Source organism: Sinocyclocheilus rhinocerous, unplaced genomic scaffold, assembly GCF_001515625.1.
Source record: "Sinocyclocheilus rhinocerous isolate Xijiao unplaced genomic scaffold, SAMN03320098_v1.1 scaffold140, whole genome shotgun sequence".
Classification (NCBI taxonomy): domain Eukaryota; kingdom Metazoa; phylum Chordata; class Actinopteri; order Cypriniformes; family Cyprinidae; genus Sinocyclocheilus; species Sinocyclocheilus rhinocerous.
In genome coordinates, this window is record NW_015642053.1 from 3,274,689 (window position 1) to 3,299,230 (window position 24,542).

Here is a 24,542-nt window from a genome sequence, read left to right on the forward strand (position 1 = left end):
ATTTTCAGCATCATTACTCCAGTCTTCAGTGTCACATAATCCTTCAGAAATCATTCTTATATGCTGATTTATTATCAGTACTGGAATCTGTTGTGCTGCTTAATATTTTTTTGGAACCTGTGATACTTTTTTTCAGGATTCTTTGATGAATAAAAAGAAGAGTATTTATTTAAAATAGCAATCTTTTCTAACAATATACTCTACAGTTCAAAAGTTTTTTTGAAAGAAATTAAAACTTTTATTCAGCAAGGATGTGTTAAATTGATAAGAAGTGATAGATATTTTAAAGATTATTAAAATGGAAACCATTATTTTATATTGTAATAACATTTTGCAAGATTACTGTTTTTTTTCTGTATTGTTGATCAAATAAATGATCAAAAGCCTTGATGAGCATAAGAGACTTCTTTAAAAAACATTACAAGTCTTACTGATCCCAAACTTTTGAACGGTTGTGTATATATATACACATATACATATATACATATATACAATATATATCACATTGGAATTAAACCGTTTTAAGGCATTTCAGTCCCTCTACAGCCTTGTTCCCTTTGCAATCCACTCCATTCACTGATGCCACCATATGAAGTCTCAGCACGCAGCAAATTCTCTTCATCTGAAGTCGATGCTTTCAAACCCAGCACCTGCACCTAACGCAAGGTGCTCTTGATATCAATTACCAGATGGCTACGGCATCCACAACGATTCCAAAAAGGCTGACATAAATGAGGAGATTTTTGAAAAGGATCTTTTGCCAGTGATCTGATGTTGTGCCGCTGTGCTGATAGCTCAGATCACAGTGGAGATCTCTCGTCTCTGAGGGGCCTCACGTTCCTCACCGTGGGCATTTAATTGGCCGATGATTAATCTTTAGCTTCTCCTGCTTGACTGTTGCCATGCTTAATTATCATGCAATTAACACCCGCTGTGAAATGGTTTAGTGCACCGTTCATGGTTACATTCCTTTGCCTTTCACCTCCTTTTTTTTTTTTAGATATATCTGCAAACTAATCATGGATATGCAAGATGTTGGGTGCTGTTAAAATTTTAAGCTGTCGTTTATTTAAAAAAAAATGTTGTGCTTTACAAACTCAGTTTAATAGATCAAATGATTTAACTTTTTGTTGAGAATTTAAGAACTTTTAAATTCATTTGGCATAGTAACAATAAAATTGAGAATATTAATGAAAATTAACAATAGTTAGGTAGTAATTTATAATACACATCCAAAAATTCTATTTTAGTCTCTACTTAAAAAAAAAAAATTATATATATATTTTTAATTTGACAGATGTTTTGTGTTTTTAGACTGAGATTATAATTGTTCTGATTGAAAGCCTTTTTTTCTCCTTGGTTCTTTGAATTTATGTGCATTTGAAGAACAGATCCCCCTGAAGCCGCCGGTGATAGCAAACCCCAGAAAGTTGTCCTAAAGCCGGGAGATTCAGCTGGCTCCTCAGAAGTGCCAAATGCTTTAGCGTGGATGGCTTATCCTCTCTGCCACGCAACGTGAGCACACACGCACACTTCTAAGAGGTGTCAGGGAGAGGGCCATCGCTGCTTTCTCTAAAAAAGCAGAGGCTTTGTTGTGCTTCCACGGGAAATCAAGGCCTTGTCCTGCCCTTCCCCTCCTCTGGCCTCCCTGGAGCTTCTCTCTCTTCACCCTTGCTCGCACTCACCCGTTCACCCGCGGTTTGAAGTCTTCGCTCCATTCCACCCGCCAGACTAAGCCTCCTGTTCGGCGGCAGACGGGGACCGGCCGACCTCTTAACCCTGCCATTTTTCAAGAAAAAGTAGGCAGATATCAGAAGGACATCCCGAAGGTATGCTCCCTTCATGATGGCTTCATTTTGATAATGGGGGCGCAGGGTCTTAAAGCTGAGAACCCCCACGGAGGCCTTATATTAGCAAAAAAGCGAGAGTGCTAAATATATAAAAAATGAGCACATGCTCGCAAAACGAAACAAAAAGTAAAAGCTTATTTGTGTTTGGCTGAAAGTCAGTCAGGAGCTGTTAAAGCCAAACATAAAAGTTAGCGCCTCTTAGCGGTGCTTTTGATTGGGTCAAAAAAATGAAATAATGGAGGCATAATTTAAAGGGGTCATGTGATGCGATTTCAATTTTTCCTTTCTCTTTGAAGTGTTACAAGCTCTTGGTGCATAAAGAAGATCTGTAAAGTTGCAAAGACTAAAGTCTCAAATCCAAAGAGATATTCTTTATAAAAGTTAAGAGTCAACCACGCCTACCTAAAACGGCTCATTCTAACATGCCCCCACATGTCTACGTCACGATGTGAGAAGATTTGCATAACGCCGCCCAAATATTCACGCAAAGAAAGAAGGCGTAACTTTAATACTTGCTGTTGCCGCCATTGCCATGTTGTGGAGTCGCTGTGTGTTTTGTTGTGAAAGCGAAACTACTTTGTTTGGCCTTCCAAAAGAGGACAATATCCGCTTCGTCATGCCTAGAGCTGATCGCTGGCCAATCAGATCACACCTCGCTTTTCAGACCGATGAGCTTTGTAAAAATCGACGCATTTCAGAAAGGCGCGGGGCATAGAGGAAAAACAATAATGTACAGTATGTGGAAAATAATGTGTTTTGAACCTTAAACCGCATAAACACATTTCATTACACCAAATACACAAAATAATTTTATTTTTAGCAACATCATATGACCCCTTTAATAAAACCAATTGGGAAAAAGTGGATCTGTTTAAAGCAAGAGGATAATATATATAGATATAAATATGTGTGTGTGTGTGTGTGTGTGTATATATATATATATATATATAACAAAGGAAATTAAAACAATCTTATACCATTTTTTAATATGTGTAATTTTGCATTGAAAATTATGACATTTAATTGAGAGTGATGAAGCCAATCAGTATATGGGGATGATTAGGAGGCCATGATGATGGACAGAGGCCAGTGGGTAAATTTGGCCAGGGTTACACCCCCTACTCTTTTTTTCGAAGGACATCTTAATGACCACAGAGAGTCAGGACCTCGGTTTAACGTCTCATCCGAAGGACGGGGCTTGTGGTGCTTATAGTGTCCCCATCACTACACTGGGGCGTTAGGACCCACACAGACCACAGGGTGAGCACCCCCTGCTGGCCTCACTAACACCTCTTCCAGCAGCAACCTAGTTTTCCCAGGAGGTCTCCCATCTAGGCACTGACCAGGCACAACCCTGCTTAGCTTCAGTGGGGGACCAGTCTTGGGCTACAGGGTGATATGGCTGCATATATATGTAGTTTAATATTGAAAAATGATTAGGTTTCTTTTTGATTTTGTCACATCAATACAGAGACGATAAACCTAGCTAAACTGCATCATCAGGCTCAATTCCTGGTTCTGACACATTTCCTTCTGTGAACGACAGATGGCGACATTGTTCAAGGTATCAGGAAAATATCACTTGCTCATCACTGCTTTTAGGCAATTGCTAATCAAAGTCGTTTTTTTTTTTTAGATATAGGTAGATCGTCAGTCTCTTTTTGACTTCTCTCCTTTGAGGAACTCTGAGATTAAACGCTGTGAATATCCCGGGTGATGGGGTACTTGTTTGCTCATTTGGAGGGCAAGTGGCGCTTGTAGGCAGAGCGGCTGGGGTCTGGGTGAATGTTTGAGTACAGGTCTCTCCCACCTTTCTACACTCAAAGACTTCTCCTCAAGAGTTCTGCTTTTCTCTCAGCACTATAGTGATTTAATCTTTATGAACTGTGCTCTTTTAATGGACTGACTTCTGAGACTAATAGTATTTTAAAAACTGGCATCACATTTGCATAATCATTTATGAATGTGCAGGTTTTTTTTTTTTTTACCAATTTTGATAACAGAAAAAGAAATGCAAATTATAATGATTAGTTTTACTATTTGTATTTTGCTAGGACCTAATTTTTATGTTTTAATAAACTGTGAATATTTTGGTTGTATTAATGAAGAGTTTAATAGTAATAAGGTTTTGTTTACATGAAATGTCAGTGCTTTTCATTGTTTTTTTTTATACCATGCTTTTTTTTTTAAAGAGATATAGAGTATTTAAGAGATATAGAGAAAATGTGCATCTGAAATCATGTCATTTGTGAAGCATGGTCCTAAGCCAGAAATGTGCAAAGAAAATATGTTATTTAGCTTGATTGTTCTATTGATTATAAATTATAAATGTGCTTTTATAATTGTTGTACAGTCACAAGACAATTATGAGAATTTATCTTATTTTAAATTCCACTTTCCTATTCAAAATTGCGGCAATTGCTTGAATAATTCCTGCAAGCAATAAGTAAAATGAACTCCTGACTCTAGCTGTAGTATTCGGTGTTCAAGAACCCTATAAAGCATTTATCAAGTCACTTTTGCAGTGCTAAACATATTTTGTTATCATTGTTTGGGATTGAATCAATTCAAAGATAGTTTATCAGAGCAGATTATTTTAATAGGTGTTGTGGTTGTGAAGAAAGCGCAAATGACCTTGAAATAAAATTTATATTAAGGTTAATACACTGTAAAATACTGAATTATATAAGTGAAATAGAAGCTATGTTCTCGTGGCCGGATATTTTTGCTTTATATCTTTTTAGTAATTCTTGAAGAATACATTTTCAGGGTTTTCTCAGAGTTGGCTGACCTCAGTGGTTTGCTGAGACATTCTAAGATGTAATGTAAGGTCTAAGAATGTAATGTAATGTATGGGTTAAGAATTGTATATTTTGACCAATAACATAAAAAATGAACATGACTATGGGTTTAATAAGATTTATCAAAGGCTTCTGTAGTAATATGTCAAATATTAAGTGTAGTCTGAGAAGTTTACAGTGAAATTATACAATGTGACCTAGTTTTCCAATGGTAAATTTGCCATAGTTGTTAAAAATGCCAGATTGTGGGCAGCTTTGTTATTTCGTTAAAATTGTCTCGCAAGGGTAAATGGACGCCTTTGAGTGATTTGTGACATTTATCAAAAAGTCTTTGTCAACAGACAGTTTTACGTTATGAAATTACTAGTCAAGGTCCAGGTCACAGATGCAGCAAAACTTTGTTGGAGTTTGTTAAATCCCTTCAGGGGTTTGTTTGTCGGATAAGTGAACTGAACACAGGTTTGTCAATCATCTTGATGAAATCCAATGACTTCAATAAAACTTTGTTGCACTTCCCCGAGTTAACTTTTAATCGTCAAGCTCTTCTCATCTGCAGACTTGTTGCAGCCTTTAGTGCGCTATATCAAGTTTTACACACACAACATGCTTTCCAAATAAGCGCTTTGAATCTTTCAGAATCAAAACTCAAAACTTGTTTCTTAGAGTTCTTGTTATACCAACCAAGTCATCTATTACAGCAGCTTCCACAAAAGAGAAGCATGACAGACATACTTGACCTGGATGTTCGACACTTTTAATCGCCTTAAATTAGAGCCAAATGTGCACTCGGAAAAACTCTCGATTGTTGTCTGATTGTTTCATGCCGCTAAGAAGGTAATGCAGATTAGGATAGTTGTGTCCTTTGAGTTTAGCAAGCCTCCTATGACGCCCAAGTCCAATCGCACTCCCTGATTACAAACCTTCTGTGTTTATTATGGAAATCTCACGGATTGATGGGATTCTTTTTTTGAGATGGTACCGATTTAAAAAGGGACTAAATCGATCTTTTGAACACGTCTTTTATTATGGAGTTGTTTTCCGCGGGGCGCCTTGCGGATTGGTTGGTACTCTGAGATTGGATTGTGTGGCTTTGCAGAGATCAGCGCTGTGGCGCGTACTCTAATCGCAGTGATGGGACGATGATGAGGTGAAGGAGTGTGTCACTCGAAGGAGAAAATCAAGCCTCCATGGCTGGGAATGAAGAGCCCATGTACTTAATAAGAAGTGGAGTCCCCGCCCCCCAAACTAGAAAACTAAAAACCAGTCTTGAGTGTATTTTAAATCCTAATTTTATAGCATAGTATTTAGATGTATTACATGATTTATTAAATAAAATAAAAAACTAAAATAAATAGTACATTGCAATTTATAAAACAATCATGAAAATCAAATTAAATTGGAATTATAATAATTAGAATAAATTGGAAATATAAAATAATATTTATAATTTATATTAAAAATTCTGTAGTAATAAGCAAATTTAATGATCGAATTTATCTACAAATCTTCATAAAAGTATTAAGATTTTAGTTACATAATTTGTTGATAATTGTGCTATGTTTTTGGGTGGTGAATTGGTTATTTTAATGGATAATCTCCTATTTGTCTTCATAGCTACCCGTGACACAGATCAGGTAGAGCTTTTCAATTCAGGACAAACACTTCCATGTTTCTCTCTCTGTGTGTGTGTGTGTGTGTGTCTGTTTGAGAGCAGAGCTGTCTCTTCTCTCGGCCTGTTCCTATCGCTCCTGTAAAGTGAAAATGACATGTGACACCCCCGGAAAATGATGAACTGACATGAGGGACGAAAAAGGGTGACAAAAAATTTTTGATTTGCCAGACCAGCTTAAGTTTGAAAAATCATGAAGTATTTATGAAATGTATTATGAATCATTGACTTGGTTTTCCCCCCCTCTTTTAAAATGCACGCCCCCCCCCAAAAAAAAGAGAGAGAGAAAACTTTGACGTCTCAGACTCCATAGACATCAACTGGTCCTCCCCCTTAATGGAGTGATATATTTACAGTGCATATGAAATCTGTAAATTATTGCTGAGTTTTTCTCCGTAATGAGGACGAGAGGGTTATATCGTTTTTTCAGAGAGGATTTTGACTGGCATTAAAATAATGGTGAAAGCTTGGGGTGGAAATTTGCTTTTTGTTATTGATTAAAATTATGCATATCTGAAATTTAATGTCACATCACACTTTTTAAAAACATTAAGAGCTTACAGACAGAGTAGGTCTAGGTAGCAAACCATTTCTATATACCATATTTCTTTACCATTATTACCATATTAAACCATATTTATATTCGTGTTGTTTGTAGAAGTAATTTTTATTGTACTTTAATTTATCTTTTATTTTAAATTTGCTTTTTTTAATCAGTGTTATTTAGTTTTAATTTTATTCTATATTAAATGATTCATTTATTTGAAATGCATTAAGCATTGTATCAGCTAAATACATTTTTGTATTTTTTTTAATTAAATGAATCGATTATATAATTATAATATTTTTTCTTTGTTAAATTAGACAATTAGATAATTATATTTAAATACATATTTATCAATTACCACACACGCACAAACAAAAATAATGTGTAAATGAGTTTAGAGATCATCTCCTTTCCGACAGCGATATATACAGAAAGGATTAGCAGAGGCCTCGGATAAATATCTTGTCTTGAACTTCCGTCTTGAGCTCTATTGTGATGAATGGTTGCAGTTGATTTCACAGGACCGCACTTCATTGTGACCGTGGATGAGGCCTTTGTTTAAATCTCCATTTGAATTTGGTGCACATAGGGCAGCGACAAATATACATACATGTATAGAATTAATGATGTGGTTAAGCTGCTGTGTATGTTTGGGTATTTTTATGCTAATGACGTGAACATTCATCCCAGACAATAGTCGCGTTGCGAGGAGGAGAGGGAGAGACTGAGCGAGGCGTTATTCAATGCGTAGCCATTCATTCCCGCGTGTATTCGACACAATAATAGCATATAAGCTCGGCTTTCTTTATGACTGGTTGCATCGGAGTGTTCTTAGATGAAACACTCAGAACAGGCATCAGATACTAAATATGGCATGAACTTAGGTCAGAAGAAAAAAAAAACAAATCTTTTCTTTTTTTTTTTTTTTCCAAAAGTTTTTTTTTTTTTTTTTTTTTTTTTTTTCGGCAGTCTCCCTCCCCACCGGCTCTTCTCTATTGATTTCTCCACTCTTGCCTAGCCGGGGTCTGCTCTACCAGTGCCCGCACCGGCCCCGCTCCCAACCCAGCATTAATGTGAGAAAAAGCTCGGCAGCCAGAGAAACGGGCTTTGATTTTTCATTAGAACTGCTTCCATATTTTAATATTGGGTTTAATCGGCGCTTATGCCTTAAAGAAATAACCATTCACAGCGACTCCCCGGCCTTCAAGAAGTATATGCCGTTTCTTCAATCAAAGCTGCTTGAATTTGCTCTTTTGTTGGGAGTTCACTTGCAATCGTTTTTCCCTCGCTCTCTGTATGTGGGCAGAGTCGTTAGGTTTATTGACTGCACTTGGTGTTGCAAACATGACATTGACAGAAATATCCGTGGCTGGATTGAACGGTTTTATTATATTATTTAGAAACTTTTTCGGACCTTTTTTTTGGCATCTTTTGTTTTTTATTTAAAATTATAATTTTTTTCCTCAACCTTCCTTTTTTATAATTTTATGTAGATGTTTCTTACAAATTACAGAGTTTTATTTTTTTATTGACATATATCATTTATTTGGACATATTAAATGACTTATGAAATAATATTCTAAATGATAATGAAAACGGTTCCATGACTGCTTGCAGGATAACATAAAAACAGTGTTTAAATAATTAAATTAGAATTCTATTAATTAGAATAGATTGGAAATGTAAAAGGAACATTTATTTATAGAAATTACTGTTATAATATTAATAAAATAATTTGCTTTGCTAATCTAACACTTTTGTTTAAAAAAACAATTAGCCACAATAATTTGTAATTTAAATATTTTGTCAAAAATATGATGATATAATTATTAATATTATATTATAATTGCATTTTTATAATTATAAAATATACAATAAATTATAATTTTTAAAAATTAATTGCAAAGAGCAATAGTCTACTCAGCACTGATATTTCACAATAGCATATTAATTTCATTTTAATCTCAATGGCCTCCGTTTGTTCCTGATTTTTTTTCTTCATGCTTTGTTTTTTTGAAATACACAATGCACTGCGAATTAAAGGCACACACCAGTAACCTGTATGCTAATGAGAGACTCCATGCTGATATCAGTCCATGTGTTGTGCACAGCTCCTGCGATTTTTAACGTAAATGTCACACCGACGCACACTAAACCAAACACATCTGTCCATCTATCACCCATACGACAGATTTGATGTTACCAAAGACTAAAGAAGAAATCACAGAGGCACAAAAGACCCTTCTGCGAACGTCATTACTTTGTGCCTTTATCTGATATCGTATCAAGTGCACAACCTCCTACAATTTATTTCCTAGATGTTAAAAGAGAAAAGCAGCATTATGTGTGCGCGGGTGGATGTGAAGCTTCCTGTGCATGTGTGAATAGTATTCTTTCTGCTTGCGGATGGTGTTAGACCCCTGCTAGGATGAGATGCATTATTTAAGACTGTTGTGATACTGGAGCCTGCTTGAAAAGGTCTTTGCTTTCTTCAACCACTACAGCACTTTTCTCTAGACCAGATGCTCTCAGAAAAACACATGACGCTTTGTCCACTGTTGCAAAACACAGCTTAACATCACAAAACACACAAGATGGATTCACACAATGCCCTTATAACAATCACATTTCTTTATATTTAATGCCATTCATTGTTAGTCATAGTCTTTTTCTCATGTGCTTTCTAGATTTGATTTTTTGTTCCACCAATCAGCAGTATGATGTGAATATTTTTTTTTCTTGCTTATTTTCCCCCCACTTGAATCGTCAATTCCCCTTAAACATTTTCAGCAGATTATTAGCTGCAGAAAGAAAAGGTTAAATGGCAATTTGAGGCAGCCACATTGTGTTTGACTAAAGTCCCATTAACTCGAAATCAGAACTGGCCAGACATTTTCCCACTGGTGAGAAATACTTAATGAAACACACTTTATAAATTAAATATCATTAATTACTCTTCACGGTTTGCCACCAGCCGTGTGGTTTCCGAGTGGAAAAGTGGAGGAAAAAGCTTTGGCAGTGTCACTTCAGGGCCTCTCATTAAACTCTGCCCCTGGGTATTTTTATGCCTTTTAATGCCTATCTAATGAACTGTTTACTTTTGCTGCAGTTCAGGTTCCATTATTATTTGCGTCCTTGTGTTGCCGTTTGCTGTCAGTGTGCAGTGTTGTGGGGGGAAAAAATGCAATAATGATGAACAATAAGAGATAGCAGTTGATTTATAATAAGATATTTTTGTGGTAATTAATTTTAACATTTGTAACTTTTTTTCGTTATTTTACTTTTCCCTGCCCTTAGAACTAAAGGTTAGTTTTTTTTAATTGTTATTATCGCTTGAATTCTTTTAATTAACCACATAGGTTGTTCGGATGGTGTAAATAAGATGTTTTTAATATGCTTTTATATTTATATAATAATACATTTATTTGACTAATATCTGCTGCAGTTTTGTTCATATGATTCTCATTTCAGACAATATATGATAATTGTTTTGAGCTCATATAAATATTTAGCATGCACGATGCATATGCAATTATGGTTTGGTTGAACAGTTTTTTTTTGCATCGTGCATCGTCAACAGACTTATAACACACATTTTTGACAGGACACAAAAACCCTCGTCTCTGGTTTGATGAGAAATATCTGTTTTAAAAGGCAGTCAGACCACTTTGCATAAAGTTAAGACGGATCTTTGTACTTTTTCCCTATGCTTCCGGGAATAGAAGCAAATTCTCACCCAAGATTAAAACAAGTGACAAGAGAAAGACCTTTCAAACAGATTCGAAAAAGATTTCACTTTTTTTCTGTAGCAATAAGGTATCTCTGTTCTTACAATTACAAATCCTTCTCTCTGGGTTTTTATGTTTTAGTGCAGGTTTTATATTTGAGCGCTCTAGCTGAACTATGCAATATGTAGGAACTTTAAAATCCATTGATTATTTCTTCTTTTTTATGAACTTTTAAAAAGCGAGAGCTTATTATTTTTTAAACTTTCATATCATTCCAATCGATTTTAGGTCATTTTGGGTCGTGATTAAATATGCAATACCCCAGTGATCTAAATAAATAGCTCCACTTTATTAATTCATGGCATATAGAAGATAAGTAAGTAGGAAAATAAATAATTCTAATAACCTATAAGTCGGCTCCGATCCAATGCAAAGTACCAATCAAAGTATTTCCTAGGGTTAAGCAGTCAATATTGCCCAGCTGCTGTGCTATAGCTGCAGATGAAGGGAGAATAATCAGTGTGAGGCTTGTTTTACTGCAGGGGGAGTTGCAAAATGGTGTAAACGGGCTGGGAGAGGCATCTCGCTTTGTTTCTATGACTAGTTTTCCCCTTCGAAGACTTAAGGCTGCATTTGCCATTCTTTTTGTGCGAGATGCACTCAAAGGTTACATCGTGAAAGTGGTTGATGCTCTCAGCTACAACAAACAGCTATTTAGAAGAAGAAGAATGAAACAAAAATAGGGTTTGAAGACGAGAGTGTGTGCATTCAAATGAAGGCATCTCCAAGGCTTCCGTTTTCAATTATGAACATGCCGACATTCCCCAAAGTTCCTCTGCTGTTCTTTAAGATGTGTTTTTTTTTCCCCTCGTCAGAAGATGCGCTTTGTTTGTGGTGCTCGTTTGTGAAATAATGTGCAGACAAATGCAAACGATTGCTGATCGGTTAAATCAGAAATGACACGAGATATGACACGTATATATTTTAAAACCGAATGATCTGTCAGCCTCCTTTTTAGAAATATCAATTCCTACATTTGCGCTTTATATTAACTACTTTTGTTTGTGATCTAAATAAAAAGAAATTTAGAATAGTGCAAATTCATGACTAATTATTCTTCCCAAAAATAAATAAACAGAGGGTTTGGGGAAAAAGATATTTTTAGTATTATTTCACATAGGTACAAGGATATAAAAAGGAAGTTAGTTGTTAGAATTGATATATTTTTCTTCATTTATCGACAAAATGATGATAGCTTTAAATGTTCCGTTCACATATATTTTATGTATATTTTTATTTTATGTATGTATGCATATTTAAATATATGTTTGTTATTTTATAACTTTTGAACAGAGATTTTAAAGCTATAAACTTCATATATCTATAAATAAATATTTCTAAACATTTTGCATGCTGCAAATTAGTACACATTTTCAGAATGAATCATAAATTGTTGACTCTGATAAAACTCGCCGAACAAACTCCACTTTTTTATTTGTTCACGTCCTATCCTCCAGGATTTGACCGCATCCTCTGCTAGAAATTCTGACACAGCATTGCATCACAAAATGCAGTTCTTGGATAGCAGTTAGTTTGCTGTTTAGTTTTCCCGTGGCTCGCCTGCACCTTTCCCTGCTCTCATCCTCCCGAAGACTGCCAGCCCGCAGGAAGAGCGAACAGAGGGAAGCAAAGGGCTCTTGGTAAACGCTATCTCAGTGTGTTTTTTTTCTCTCCTCCGCACCACCAGTGTGTGTTTAGTTTGGAGGGTATTTGAAGAGGTCGGGTGTGTTTGTAAACATGCCATACTTGGCTTCTGCGCTCGCTGAATCGGAGGTGGCACGCTCTGAAGTGTTGGGTGTGTGTGTGTTTTCTTTTTTGGACACAGCATTTTTTTTCCCAACTGCATAGCGGAGGAGAGACGGGGGAACGAGCCGAAATCTGATGGCACGCCAATCGCGTCGACCTGGATGATGAATTATTCTCTGTCTAGCTCCCTGGCTTGGTATTATCACAGGGTCTGCCAGAGAACAGGGCTGACAGCAGTGACAGCCCCCAGAACACATTTCCCTCTGACAACTGATACTTTCCTAATATGCTCCCTGCCTCTGTCTTGTACTATGGTCCGCCATTCTACACTTTTTATATATTTAAGTGAAAGGGGGGCTTTTGCTATTGTATCCGAGGGCTCCGGTTCACTCAAGCCACACTAGAACTAGATTGCACACACACACACGCTCGCACACTTCCTCTCTTTCTACGACACACGCTCGCTCTCTCGCTTTAGTATATCACCTGGTGTAAGTATTTTTGTTTCGTTTGCTGATCCAACAGGGGGCTCTCGTGCTTTAGAAATGTGTGATTTTTCAAGTCAAGTGAACTAATGCTTGTTTTTTCTCTCTTTCTCCCCTTGCCCCTCTTCTTTTTCCTTCTCGATCTCTTCACTTTCTCTCTTTCTCCTCTTTCTCAACCTCTTCCCATTGCAGAAAAGGTCACGTATTGCCTACAGTGATGAGGTGCGGAACGAGCTCCTGGGGATGAAAGAGCCGTGAGATCATTCGTAACTGCTAAAGTTGTTTTTTGTTTTTTTTTGTCTTTTCCCCGCTTATTAGCATTTCACAGATGACCTTTGCACCACACATCTTACAAACATATGTAGCGTTAACCGTGATGGGTAATTGATATGCATATTCTCACCAAATTAGTGGGACCAGTGATGAGGTGCGGAACGAGCTCCTGGGGGATGATGGGAGCTCCTCGGAGAGTCAGGTAGGGTGTTAATCAGCGGCTGTGCTTTCCCAGTGTGGGTGGCTGCTCGGGGTGAGGACGGGTCAGGGCCACGAGGGGCAGAGAGAGGCAGGCATTGGCACCCAGTCATGCAGAAGCAACACTGTTTAATGCAAAGCTGCCCAATGCTGAATGGGCTTTAGGCGCTAACCAGTGTCTGGGCAGCACCAGATTGGGGTAAATTCCCACTTTCTCCCAGCTGTTCACCATCCGCCTCAGTCCTTATACTTCTAAAAATGACCCCCCCAAATCAAAAAAAAAAAAAAACCTGCAGCTTTCAAAGTTCCCTAAACTGAGGGTGGGGGGAAAACTATGTAAATAAAAAATAAAATAAATGAATGTTAGTATTTCACATAGATATAAAGATATATATAAATCTTCAGATATTGGCAAGAAGTTGATAGCTATAAAGGTTCTGTTCAAAAGTATTTTAAATAATAATCTCACACACGCACACACACGTATACATATATTTATATGAGTTTAGATTGTTTATTTATATATAAGTAAATGTGTGTATGCATGTTATTTAAATATTTTTAAAAATATTTCTAAATATCTAACATTTAAAAATATTAAAACAATTTAAATTACATATAATTTAATAACAATTTAAATAAATAATATTTGTGTATATGTAATGTATGTGTCATTTATTTTTTTTCAGTATGTTTGTGTGTACATATATAAATTATAATATAATGTAATATAATATTATATATGAAATATATAACTTTTTTTTTTCATTGACTCCTTTCTTCCTTTTATAAAATCAATTTATGACAAATCACATTACTTGAGTTGTTATTCAAACTGCATTCAATGACAGCTTCTTTTATCAAAAATAATTATGAATTGTCGTGGATGGCACAATAGCTAATTTGGTATGGATTTTTAAGATGCAGGCTTTCATACTTTATTCACTTTAGTGGCGTTTGAACAATAGGACAATAGTTTAAAAGGATTATATTTCAGTTCCTGAAGTTTCTTATTCTTTTTCATATTAGCCATTCTCTAAACACTTAAAGATAATTTGCCTAATAACAAGACATTAGAGACAATAACAAGAGATATGTTTTATGTTAGATTGCAGCCATTGATCTGGTAAATGGATGAAGTGCTTTGGGATGTTGTTATATTTATTGCTTTAGATGCAGTCAAGCTCCCCACTCTCTGTCACCTACAATATCAAAATCCTCTTTTCACACAAACACACAAACAAAAAGCACAAGAGGGTATGAGGATGAGCCATGTACAAAATTTATATATAAATATTTAAATATATTTTTTTATTGTTTTTTATTTATATATATTTGTATTATTAATTACATATTTATTTATGTTTGTAAATAGACACAAATACATACATTTTACATACATACATTTTATTAAATTATAAAAAATATTTTAACACATTATTTTAACAGTGTACTAAATATCTGCATTATATTATATTATATTATATTATATTATATTATTAGTGCATTATTTATTTATATTTTATCCATTTTCTCAGAAAATTCCAATAGAGTGATATTTAAAAAAAAAATTTATCCCATTTTCCATGAAATAGGAAAAAAATTATCTCATAGACCTTTATGTTCCGTATCAGTTTTACACATGCATTTTAAATGTGCATAAATATTTTCTTAACGGGGAAAAGAAGGACCAGTTTTCTTCCCGATCAGACCTCAGGTGTTGAATTAACTTAATTTCCATTTAAAGAAAAATAATGAATTAAACTAGGGACGCTAACACAAGAAAAATATTTCTAAATATCTAACATTTAAAAATATTAAAACAATTTAAATTACATATAATTTAATAACAATTTAAATAAATAATATTTGTGTATATGTAATGTATGTGTCATTTATTTTTTTTCAGTATGTTTGTGTGTACATATATAAATTATAATATAATATAATGTAATATAATATTATATATGAATATATTTATATTTATATATATTTTATTATATTATATTCACACTCATATACTCTAAAGTGGAATGTAACATTTTCCATTTTCCAATTTTATCACCTACACAGTTGTTTTTAAAAGGTAGACCCCACAATACGTTCCTTTGAATAATTACTGCATTTAATTATCCTGCTATATTTATCGAATATTTTTAAATGTGCATAAATATTTTCTTAACGGGGAAAAGAAGGACCAGTTTTCTTCCCGATCAGACCTCAGGTGTTGAATTAACTTAATTTCCATTTAAAGAAAAATAATGAATTAAACTAGGGACGCTAACACAAGACTTGCTGTGAGTGGAGTGGTCGGAACTTCAGGGTTTTTTATCGAGCGAGACAGGAGCGATAGAGCGGAGGGGAAGAGATGTGGGGGGGGGGGGGGACTGGCTTCCAGATTCTCCTGGTAAATCCTCGAGCGAGGGCTCGCAATCGTCCAAGCAGCACAAATATTATAGAACAAGGTTTGTTTGGTGTTCATTGAGACGGTCTGCAGGGTTGTGTATAGATCGGGTGGGCTCACAGCAAACCGAAATAGCTATTTCTATAGCGTATTCACAAACTGGCCTTTTGAATAATGCAGGCAACTCATTAATAATACTACAAAAAAATAAAAAAATAAAAAAATACACAGCTAAGAGCTGCAATGCGGCCCGACTTATTTCCTGGTTCTCAGTGTAGAAGTAAATTTTTTTTAACTTAATATTGAAGGTTAACTTCAACATTTTAACTATTTTAGTGTAATTCCTTTTTTAGAATTATATGTTTTATTATTATTATTTGTTTTTCCATATCATGCTCATTGTGTTGTTAGGATATATATGTAATGTAACTTTTATTCTTTTGGGTTAGGGTTAGACACAACCCCAATTATTTAATTATTTTATTAATACTTTTTTGTGTTTCATATTTATTTTCATGTTTTATTTTTAATAATAAAAATTTTATTTCCTACATTTACATTTTAAACTGAAATGTGCAATTTATAGTTAAATGCTTATTTTTATGATGGTTTTATTTTCATTTTGTTTTATGTTTATGTTTAGTCCTTGTTTGTTTATTTATTTATTTATTTATTGCAAAAGGTACTTTATATCAGAAACATTGCATCTAGATTTAGTGACATACTTCAAGATGAGCTTCAACCATAGCTTTGTTGTGAAACCACGGCAGATGGGAGAAAAAGATTTGAAACACACCGTCCCCACCGACAGCGGCCACCACCGCAGTTTAACATCACGACCATAGATTCTGACTTTTAAGTGAGGTATTAAGTTTATAATTCACGATCCGAGTTCTGTCTCTTTTCTGATATGATAACGAATTATTTAAAAATAGCGAAATTCAAAATGACCAGCGCACACAAAAAGAGATGAGAGGCCTTTAATAATGGCCCAGAGCTTCCCCTTAGATCTGCTAACCTTTAATCTCTGGCAAGAAATGGAGATTAAAAAAATCACCTGCAACAGCTGACAAATTAAGAAACTTGTCCTTCCCCTCCTCTTCTGAATACGTTGTGTGCTGCCGATAAGCAACTCACCTTTTGCCGAGAACGTGTGTTACATAAAGAGGCTTTAATGAAGAGCTTCTCTAAATGCTTAATGTACTTGATTAAGTTGAAATTACATTAGCCTCTTTCAGAGACCATTCAAGAGCCGCTGAATTCACCACAAGACATGCATTCTCTGTTTTACTAGTTTTAATATGCTATTCCCTTTCATAAAAAATAAATAACCCATGTATGCGATTTTTTTCTTTTTTCTTTTTTGTTCCATGGTAGGTTGTTTCCATAATAAGATGCAACCGCTTGGCTTTATGTTTATGTATACACGTTCGTCCCTCATGGGCCTAATGCATAATACACTCTAATTTGACATTGATAGCGAGTCAGAAATGACGGGCATGTCCTGCAATAATAAAAAGGAGCATTGCTTGGTGTCACTTTCTGTTTCTTAGCCCAGAAGTAGGAATCCTGCGGAGTTGTTGTTAAGGAGCCTAAATCCTCAAAGCTTCCATCCTTACTGTACAAAATCTGTATTATCCTACTGTACCGCTAGTGTTTTTTCCCCCCTTATGCCATATCAAGTGCTGTGATGTGACTGTTTCTCTCCCCCTCTTCCTTGATGATGATAGTTTAGACGTCGTGAGTTGAGAAATCCATTCCCAGTCTCTTTGTTTAATGTGACAGCACGAGAACTTGATCTTTGTTTGTTCAAAAAAGTCGGTATGAGTCTCGTGTTTAGCTTCTTTTAATGTGTTTGTCTGTGATTTCTAAATGCTAAACATGGAAACAGATAAATCGTCATGGTTAATTCTGTACCCAGCCGCATGACTGATCTGCTTCCTGCCACGTCTCGGCTTTTTATCTATCTCTCTCACTCTCTTTCTCCCTCTTTCTCTCTTTCTCCCTCCCTCTATTTTGTGCCTTCATGTGGCAGTTGATAAAGTTACGTGAAGAGGTAAGTGCTGCTCTTCCTTCCCGTTTTGGTCTTCTCTTTTTCCCGCGGATCCTCCATTGATTTCCCCATTCGTCAGAATAAAAAAGGCCTAATCTGATTTTAAAGTCTCTTTTGATTGAGCTCAAAATGAGGCTCATTTCTACATACTGCTTTATGAGGAACTGAATCAAAGCTGTTTCACACCAAACCTTAAAAGATTTAATCAGCTTGTCAAAACATTCACCCAATATGAAAACGCAATGAGACGTGCTGTTATAATAAAAAGGGAGGGGGAGATCTGGATATGCTTTTATTTTCTTTTAGTGATGAGTCATGATGGTCCACTATTCGTCCAGCACTAGTCGGTTAGTAAGGTTAACTATTTTTTCCCCATTAGCATGCTGTGTTTTAGCTGTTAGTAGTCTGCATGGTAAAATTGTAACAATGTTTTTTTAAATGTCAAGTTAAAAATACAATTTTTTCACCATTTTATTCAACCGTCTAGCAGTTTTTGAACACAAAGACGCATCTTATATGGCCGATATTATATTCTGTGCTATTTAGTCTTAAATTTGAAACAATGAAACGCTAAAAATAAGTTGTAAACTAAAACAACAAACAGTGAAAATGGATATTAATTTTGAGATTTGTTTAAGATTATATTTAAAACAGTCTTATTAAATCTTTAGTGTTTTTTAAGGTTTCTAAGGTAAAGTGACCGTGTGTTATAATGACAGCAAAAGTAATGTAAATATACAGATAGAGGAAATGAGCACACACACACTTATGCCAAGTATACAGTATACAGAAATAAGCACATCTGCTCACACCTGTTTTCAACATTGATAATGATAATAAATGTTTCTTGAGCACCAAATCAAGATATGAATGATTACTGAAGAATCATGTGACACTGAAAACTGGAGTAATGGCTACTGAAAATTCAGCTTTGCCATCATGGACTAAATTACGTTTTAAAATATATTAAATTAGAGGACATTTTTCTTAAATTGTAAAAATATTTCACAATGTTATTGTTTTTGCTGTATTTCTGATTAAAAAATGCAGTCTTTTAATATAAACATGTTTTTATGTTTTTTTTTTTCAGAAACATTAAAAAATCTTGCTATCCTCAAACTTGTTATAGAGCATTTATTTTGAAAATAAGTAATTAATTTCTTTAGTATACAGCAGGTATAAACTCCTTACTTATTTGCACCATATAAAATAAAGTATATTTAAATGTTTGTTTACACTTAAAATATTTCACAATGTTATTGTTTTTGCTGTATTTCTGATTAAAAAATGCAGTCTTTTAATATAAACATATGTTTTTATGTTTTTTTTTTTCAGAAACATTAAAAAATCTTGCTATCCTCAAACTTGTTATAGAGCATTTATTTTGAAAATAAGTAATTAATTTCTTTAGTATACAGCAGGTATAAACTCCTTACTTATTTGCACCATATAAAATAAAGTATATTTAAATGTTTGTTTACACTTTTTTAATTTATTAGCATACATGGCTCTAAATTTAACAAAATTATGGATTTACAACCAACAGCAGAGTTTTCTTTGTGCAATGTTAGGAAGCAGCCCCAGACGTTCCCCCCACTCAGCGAATGAGAAATACAATAGCCTGCCTTTTAGTCTGAGATAAGGGGATGATTTGTAATGTCTTTTTGTATTTGTAGCATTCATCCGACTTGGAAGTGAGCATGCATGTGGATTACGGGAAAAAAGGCTGTCGTCTCGATTTGTGTGTGCTTGTGTGTACGTTCTCTCGCCGGTATCTTCATCTCCTGTCTAGGGTTGTGAGTGTGTGTGTGTGAGTTTTGTTGTTTGGACTTGGGATTCCCCTATTCATAGACACATGCAGACACACACAGACTACAATATCTGAAGATCTTCATTCATAAAGGAAGCCTCCTCTCAGTGGAGGACTGGATAGCACTGCATCATGTTTCTTCCTGCTTTTGTAAAGATCTTTAGTAAGTGATTGCTTATCTTTAAAGATAACAGTATTTACAATGCAAATTTCTGATTCTTTCTATCTTGAAGAAATTGTAAAGGCGCATTAAATATTTATGGATGGAAAAATGAAAACCTTATCTTCGCTTCTGTCATCTTATGAAAGTAAAACGACACTTGCATCATTTTACTAATTCATTACTACTGTAAGTATGTGTCATCCTGTTATGTACTGTAAAAAAATAACAGCACAAATTCAAATATAATGATCTAAAGTGCCTGATAATATTCTTTGCTCTTCCCCATCTCAAAGCTACACCAGAAACATTCAAGTAAACAATACTGCGCATGCTAGAAGATCCTCTTAGCTCAAATAAGAGAAGAAATTCAGCAGTGCCTCTGTTTTGGAGGATCTTTGTAGACTCTCGTGTCTGTGTTTGTGTGAACATCAGTATATTGTTTAGATTTCTTCACTTCCTATTGCTGAATAATCCCATTTGTAGAGCCATACCACCTCCTGCATTTATAATTTACAGCCCCTCTCAGTTCTGCGTTCTTTGCTACCTTGACTTGTGTGTGTTTCTCCTTTTTTTGTTATTGTTTTTCCCACATGGCCAAACAAAATGGGAGTATAGCATTTTTTTCAGCCTTGGGTCAAAAGACATCTTCAGTGGGTTCAGCAGCCCTTGTTTTTCCCCCAGAATGTAGAGTTTTTAAATCACACATGTTTTTCCCTTCCCATTTTACTGAATTTGAATCAAAGCCTATGCAGCTTATACACACTTAGCCTGCTTTTTAAAACTGTACTTTTCCTCAGCTGGAAAACATGTTTAAATATTTAGCACCCTTATTCACAGCTGTTTGACACTTGTAATTCCTTTTCTTACAAGTCCCAAACAAACGGTGGAGAAGATCACACATAGTCAGTCTGAATCATAGCTGTCATCATTATTCACTTTGACTGTAACCCCTCCCCCCTCCCCATTTGAAATAATAAGGAATCATCAAAACTTTAGAAATTTGCGATTGTAAGCGCTTGTGTTTGATTTGAGAGAAGGGAAGACGATTCTTTTGAGTCACATTCGCATTGTTCCTGGGTTCCACGTTAATAACTTACAACTGAAGTGCGGTTCTTCACAACAGAAAAAAATTCTCGTTTATAGTATCTAAGAACGTCTTTGTAGAAAAAGTAGGTGTCAGATAAAAAGGCATACATGCATTGGCACAAATGAGAAGGGGCGCGCGCAGAGGCGGTCACAAGCGCACCAATATTTATCATGCCCTCTTTAAAAGAAGCTTCTGTTGAACTCCATAAGACTGAAAGAGAGACAATTTTGACAGTCCTGCTGCTCCAATAGTGAATAAATCAAGAAATGTCTTTTATTCAGGTCATTTTGGTCTATGAAATTGAGTGATATGCATCTAGGGCTTTTTGTTTTAAATATCTGAACTGATATGTTATGTCTAACGTGCTTTGTTACTCATAATCACCTCCTTACGGATGCGTTTGGATCCACACGTGGGACATTTTTCGAAAAAACAAATCCGCTGGAGCGAGGTAATTCGTTTTGATAGGCCATTCTTTCACGTTTTCAGGAAGTCGCCATTTCTCCGCGCTTTTGTCGTCACTGCACCTACGCGGCCACCTTCGGTGTGTGTCACCCCCATTCCCCCGCACCCCACACACGCGCACAATAGACATCAACAGCCCCCCTCCCTCAGAAAAATAGACCGACTGAGGGAGTGAGAACGAGCGAGGGAGAGAAATTCAAGAAAAAGCTTTGAAGTGGCTTTCCGGCGCGCGAGTCTGCTGGCCGTCTCCCCGAGACGTGTCACCTTTGCCGAGAGGGAATAGGAAAATCACGTTTCGAATGGTAATGATAACATACTAATCACTTGAGCTCTTTGAAGACGGGGGAGCGAGCTACTCTGTCAGTATCCCCGGCTGCCTTGTGCTTCCAGGCACACAGGCACATCCCTGGTCTAGGTGTATTAGTTTAAGCGGTGCATGTCAATACGTCCCCTCCATCTCAGCTGATCCAGAGGGGCTCATTAGGCAGAGATGGCTCCCTTTTCCCCATACGCACTCCCACCCCTGTTCTCTCCTCTTTCTCTATCCCTCTCTCTCTCTCTCTTTCCCTTTCTCCCTCCCTCTATCTCCCACGAACACCCCCTCCCTTAAACTATTAAAAAGTATTTCAGCTATTTTAAATGACATCTGTCAACCGAGAGGAGGAGAAGAGAAAATAGTTCAGACAGTTTTTTTTTTCTCCCTCTTTCCCTTCTCTGTGATTGTCAAACTTTGAAAAGTGGAATGTCGTCTATTTTTCATTTCATTTCTTTGGAGTGATTAGCCGCTACATATTTCGACAGCTTAACTAGAACTGGAAACTTGTTTCTCTCGCTTTTTCCCTCTGCCTTTATTCTTTCTGTGCATGTAAATAGGAATAAAGGTTAACGTCCTTTAGAAATGTAGTTAGCTCTCTCTGTTCTGTATTTACAAATAGAAATGCAGTGGTCTCATTCAGTGTTCACACTCATAAATGATATGACTTACCAGAAAATAGTGCATGAATCTTAGTTTTTTTAGTATCTGCAGTGAGGTTCAAAAGTTTAAGACTACATAGTTTTAAGAAAGTTTTAGGATTGTGCCACATTTTAAACAGAGATGCTATGATGTGAAATGAATAAAAAATATGCATTACTGACTTAAAATTGTTCAGAATCTGAAATAAGTGTAAATTTTGACATTGATCGTGTGAAATTCTTTGTGCTAAATGTTGATGTTCTGGTGTCCAAGATTTGGATCATTCTTGAATCATGCTGTGAATCACATGATCATCATATTTTAAAGGGAGAAGATGGGAACAAAAGACATCTGAATAACATTTTTACTTAAATCTATGCTTATATGCTATAATTAGCAATGAAAAACTTAAATTAAGAAAAATCCAAAATAAAAACATTTTTACAAATTAATTTTTGGACACTGTATTTTATTTCTAGCACGTATATATTTACGTATGTATGAGTTATTTAGATATTTTGCATAAATTCTGTTATTTCTAGTATGCCGACTCTACCACTCAAAGGTTTGGGGTCAGTAAGAATTTTTTTTTACTTCCTATTCATTCCACAAAAATATTAAGCAGCACTTTTTTTTCCAATTGTGATAATATTAAGAAATTAATATTAAGATAATTTTAAGATTCTTATGCACCAAATCATCACATATGCCATAACAGGAATATTTTACTTTATAAAATTCATTAATATTTTAATATATTTAATTTTTATTTAATTGGTTTATTTTAAAATATATATATTTTTAATTGTAATATTTCACACACTGTTGTTAATTTACTGTATTTTTATGTTTTTGTTATTTTATGTTCTCGAAACATGAGTCTGAGACCACTTCAGTGTTTTCAGTATGGCCAAGGTTACTATTTTTCTGAAATGAGTTGTCATCATTTGAAGGACATATAAATGCTGCCCACAATGTGCAATATTAATGCATCTGGCCCTTGACCATGATGTTTATTTTAATCTTACATTTATGACTTCTGACTTTATACATCTGTAACTCAACACAAGACGTACCAACCTTTCCTTGAAAAAGTTTACACGCCTTGTTGGGTTTGCATTATTTACAGTGACACCTAAAACATCCGAAATGCACAGTAGAGAAACCAGCAAGTGTTTTAGACTAGAGTGTCAGCATACACTTTTAAAAATACAGGTTCCAAAACATCGATGCCATTAAAGAACCATTTTGGGTTCCCGAAAGAACCTTCAATGGAACAGTTCTTAAAAGAACCATTTTTCTTAGTGTAACAATGTTTATGGTGGCATCCTGAACTCAGACTAACAGATATTGGGTAATCTGAAGCAGCATTTGAAAATATATTACAGCTCAATTAGCCATCCCTCCCATGCTAATCTTTGCCCTGGTTTTAAATGTGAGGTAATGAGATCTGGCAACACCTTCAGAACAAAGCCACTGCAAGAAGGAAGCCTCAATTAAAAAGAAGGAAAGGTGTTAGATTGGAGCTCCGTCCTTTTTTGCTTGGGATTTTCACGAAGATCAGTCCAATTTATCAAAACGCAACTCATAATTAGACGTTCTGAAATCAATATATAAGTTAAATTAAGTGGTCTGTACCCTTTTGTCTTAATGTGTCTATTATTGTGTTGAAAATGTCTCTGTAAATAATGTCCCAGTCTTCTCAATCACTCTCATTGTTTTCTTTCCATCTGTGGTTTGTTTTCAGAGAGCACATCTGTTGGACAACACAGAGAGGCTGGAAAGGTCATCTCGGAGGCTGGAAGCTGGCTACCAGATAGCGGTGGAAACTGGTAGGCATTCTGGGTAGGGGGGTGAGCGACAGCAAATTGTCTCGCTCGTATGCGCGGTAAAAAGAGAGAGAGAGTGGAAAAAAAACGCCTTGACGACTGGTGACATTTTCAGGAGCACATCAAAGAGAAGCAAGAGGGAGAGAGGTGTAGAGCAGCAGCCGCAGTACTGTTAGGCTCACACAAAACACACCACCTTATTTCCATTCACCTACCTGTGTGTGTGAGAGAGAGAGAGAGAAAGTTTTAATATGGGTACCAAATGATGGCGTGTCGACTAGAATAAACAACAACTCCCTGCCTCCACTGTCCTGCAATTTTTCAAGCTAAATAAAGACCGAGATATTTTAATAAACCGGTTTCTAAATAAAGCACCTTAGACGTCACCTGATTCGCACCTGTCTGAAGGTTAGTTTTTA

At 35.5% G+C, this 24,542-nt stretch overlaps 1 protein-coding gene across 3 annotated transcripts in view; it reads left to right on the forward strand.

The window, feature by feature from the left end:
• vti1a (vesicle transport through interaction with t-SNAREs 1A) overlaps positions 1 to 24,542 on the forward strand; it is a 134,713-nt gene that overhangs the window by 9,539 nt on the left and 100,632 nt on the right. For 2 of the 3 annotated variants that reach the window (XM_016572349.1, XM_016572346.1), the window contains exons 4-7: positions 13,079 to 13,108; positions 13,314 to 13,361; positions 17,797 to 17,817; positions 24,042 to 24,126. In XM_016572349.1, coding sequence (XP_016427835.1) covers positions 13,079 to 13,108; positions 13,314 to 13,361; positions 17,797 to 17,817; positions 24,042 to 24,126 — 184 coding nt within the window. The remainder of the gene's footprint in view (positions 1 to 13,078; positions 13,109 to 13,313; positions 13,362 to 17,796; positions 17,818 to 24,041; positions 24,127 to 24,542) is intronic. The other variant, XM_016572347.1, reaches the window with a different exon arrangement.